This window comes from Ornithodoros turicata, unplaced genomic scaffold, assembly GCF_037126465.1.
Source record: "Ornithodoros turicata isolate Travis unplaced genomic scaffold, ASM3712646v1 Chromosome14, whole genome shotgun sequence".
Taxonomy (NCBI): Eukaryota; Metazoa; Arthropoda; class Arachnida; order Ixodida; family Argasidae; genus Ornithodoros; species Ornithodoros turicata.
This window is the reverse complement of record NW_026999314.1, coordinates 1,240,455-1,243,958: the sequence shown is the minus strand read 5'-3', so window position 1 is coordinate 1,243,958 and position 3,504 is coordinate 1,240,455. Positions and strand designations below refer to the sequence as shown.

Genomic DNA, 3,504 nt, shown 5'->3' with positions numbered 1-3,504 from the left:
GCAACACACCGCTTTGGCCCCTGCTTCCCATAGACGGGTGGTCCTGGAAGGCCCGGCCAGGACTATTCAGCTAGTCGCCATCTCCCTTTTCATCACTTTCTCTTCCTTGGTCTCCTTCTTTCTTTCCTTTTCCTCTTTTCACCTTCTTTGGCGGCAAGGGTCAACCTTGGGCAGTCTTTCACTCTCCAGAAGCTGCACTTGGGTATAGTGTAGGCGTACCTGCTACTGCGTCAAACGCGGTCCCCTGGTTGGGCTCCGTGGTGGGCGGCAGGACCCTTGCATCGAATTGTATTGTCACCTTTATGGCATCCTCTTCTTTAAAACCCCGAGATCGGAATCGGAAACGGTTCCGCACCGAGTACCAGCAAATTGATTTAAATACCTCAACACCCGAACCATGGTTTGCGAGGTTTCTCGTTGTCCACTCGAATGATGACACAAGACCACTGTCAAAAGTGTCTCCTTTTGTAATAGCGAAAGCACTTGAACAGCTGATAGGTAAAGAATACAATGCCAAGAAACTGGGCTCTGGAGATATCCAAGTCCATGTTGAAAAGCGAGAGCAAAGCAGTGCGCTTCTTTCACTGACAAGCATCAATGGGATATCTGTCACAGTAAGTTCTCACCGGAGTCTCAACATTGTTAAAGGAGTAATTTCTGAGAGCGACCTTCTTGACTGTTCGGAATCGGAACTTCAAGAAGGCCTACAACAGCACGGTGTGGTAGCCGTAAAGCGAATAGTCATGCGTAGGGATGGGAAAGAAATCCCAACAAAGCACATAATCCTTTCTTTCAAGCTCCACAAGCTGCCAGAAACAATCAAAGCCGGTTACCTCAGTTGCAATGTGAGGGCTTACATCCCAAATCCGAGTCGCTGTTACAAGTGCCAGCGGTTTGGCCACGGTTCTCAGGTATGCCGTGGGCAGCCCGTATGTGCTAAGTGTTCCGGCAAAGACCATTCGTCAGAGTCGTGCAGCAATGACTTTCAGTGTGCCAATTGCAAGGGTAACCACCCTGTTTACTCCAGATCATGTCCTTGTTGGAAAGAGGAGAAACAGATCCTCAAGCTGAAAACCGAGCAAAATATTACATACAGTGCAGCAAAGGCACAATTGGCGTTCCAGAAGAAAGGAACCTTCTCTGATGTGGTGCGCAGGGGAGTGGCACCACTCAGAGTATCGGTGGAGACCCAGACCTCTGGGGCTCCCCTCCACACTCCCCAACACAAAGAGAGGGACACTGAGGGTTCTCCTCCAGTGGCCTCTCAGACGAACAGCCAGGGAGATGCAATGTTAACCTCAGAGGAGGTTGTTGCATCCCCTTCCGTTTGGGACGGGATTGCCATGGGCCTGTCTCAAAACACGAGTCAGAGCATGGATCTCGATGACGACGACTGCTGCTCTCAGAAGTCGTCTTCGAGTCTACCAAGTCTTTCCATGGGCAAGGAACAGAGAGGGAAAAAAGCTGGCCGAGGACGAGGAGGAAAAGCCAAGGAACAACAACAAAGGGTTCCTCCACCGAGAATACAAGCTCCTTAATCCCTCCGCATTCATGGACAGTTGTTCCACAAGGTCTTTACGCATTAGAGTAGTCGTTCAGTCCATATTCTTTTTCCTCTTCTGTGCATTTCTTATGGGTTCCCAGAGCATTATTCAGTGGAACTGCCGGGGTTTGCTGAAAAATCTTGATGATGTCCATGATTTGGCAGACAAACATCATGCTGTCTGTTTCTGTCTCCAAGAAACAAATTTGATTCCAGATACCCCTTTCCACCTCCGACGGTGGAACGTTTATCGTAAGGACCGAACAGACACGGCACGTGCTTCCGGAGGTGTGGCCATTCTCACGGCCAGAACACTTCCCACGAGAGACGTTCTACTTTCCACAAATCTTGAGGCCATTGCTGTACAGATCTGCACTGACCGTGTAGTGACGGTATGCTCTTTATACCTACCGCCATCAGTCAGGGTCGAACAGAGACAGCTTGAGGATCTCATTAATCAGCTCCCATCGCCTTTTCTACTACTGGGAGATTTCAATGCGCATCATTTGCTCTGGGGTTGTTCCAGAGTTGACACCCGAGGCAAAATGTTTGAGAAATTATTAGCATCCTTGCCAATCTGCCTGCTCAACGCAGGAAACGCTACTCATGTTAATGCTGCTTCGCAGTCCTTTTCAGCCATAGATATTTCGCTGTGCAGTCCATCTGTATTTCAGGACATTTCATGGACAGTGGACGAAAACCCCTATGGTAGCGATCACTTCCCTGTCCTTTTAGAGATCAATCGACCATCAGGTGCTATTAGAACCCGCCCACCTCGTTGGAAGATACAGTTAGCAAACTGGAACCTCTTTAAACAAGAAGCCACACTTTCTATAGAGTCCCTCCTTGGGCTGAACATTAATGACGCAAATAACTATGTAACAGACACTCTTGTAAAAGCAGCAACCAAGTCCATTCCACAGTCATCAGGTCAACTGCCCAGGCGTTGCAAGCCTTGGTGGTCAGAGGACTGTGGAAATACACGAAAAGAGCAGAACCGTGCTTGGGGCAAGTTCCGGCGGTATCCAACCCCAGCAAATCTACTGGCGTTTAAGAAAGCTCGAGCAAAAGCTAGGTGGACACGCCGACAAGCAAAGAGTGAATCGTGGAAGGGTTTTGTCTCCTCCTTGAATAGCAATACCCCAACTAAGGTTGTGTGGGATCGATTAAAGAAAATAAAGGGCAGTTACACAAGCTTCTCTATTCCTCTCTTGGAGAGGAATGGTAGGGTGTGCCAAACTTTAGAAGAACAGGCAGATGTCTTGGGAGAACACTTCCAGAGCGTTTCTTCCTCCTCTCACTACACCAGGGATTTCTTAAAAGTCAAAGATGATGCTGAGAAATTCAAAATTACATATGGCACCAATGACAGACATGCTTTTAATAAACCATTTTGTATGATGGAGCTGCTGCGTGCTCTGTCGTCCCCAAAACAAACAGCACCAGGGCCAGATCGAATCACGTACAGCATGTTGCAGCACTTATCAAAAACATCACTAGAAGGTCTTCTGCACTTTTTCAATTCAGTTTGGAATCAGGGTGAACTCCCATCTCGTTGGAAAGTGGCGACAGTCATTCCACTTTTGAAGCCAGGGAAAGATCCTTCCAACGCATGTAGCTACAGGCCTATAGCCCTTACAAGTTGTTTAGGCAAAACGTTCGAGCGCATGGTTAACTACCGCCTGATGTACTTCCTCGAAGAAAATGGATGTCTCGACAGGTATCAGTGCGGATTTAGAGCCGCCCACTCAACCACTGATCATCTGCTGCGGCTGGAAACTGTCATCAGGGAAGCGTTTGTCAGAAAACAGCATTGTATTTCCATATTTTTCGATATTCAAAAAGCGTACGATACAGCATGGCGATATGGTATCGTTCGCGACTTGTACAATTTCGGTGTACGCGGTCGTATGCTCCGGTGCATCGCAAATTTTCTACAGGACAGAACTTTTAGAGTCCAG

The 3,504-nt window shown here is 48.1% G+C and overlaps 1 protein-coding gene across 1 annotated transcript; it reads left to right on the top strand.

Moving 5' to 3' along the window:
* Positions 1-302: 302 nt before the first annotated feature.
* Positions 303-1,144, top strand: LOC135372290 (uncharacterized). The gene is made up of 2 exons (XM_064605935.1): positions 303-911; positions 1,028-1,144. Exons 1-2 carry the CDS (start codon positions 303-305, stop codon positions 1,142-1,144), a joined length of 726 nt encoding a protein of 241 aa, XP_064462005.1.
* Positions 1,145-3,504: the final 2,360 nt, after the last annotated feature.

Coding starts and splice junctions, on each gene's coding strand:
- LOC135372290 (XM_064605935.1), top strand. CDS start 303: ATGGCATCCTCTTCTTTAAAACCCCGAGATCGGAATCGGAAACGGTTC. Junction 912..1,027: donor GGTTTGGCCACGGTTCTCAG/GTATGCCGTGGG, acceptor TGTTTACTCCAG/ATCATGTCCTTGTTGGAAAG.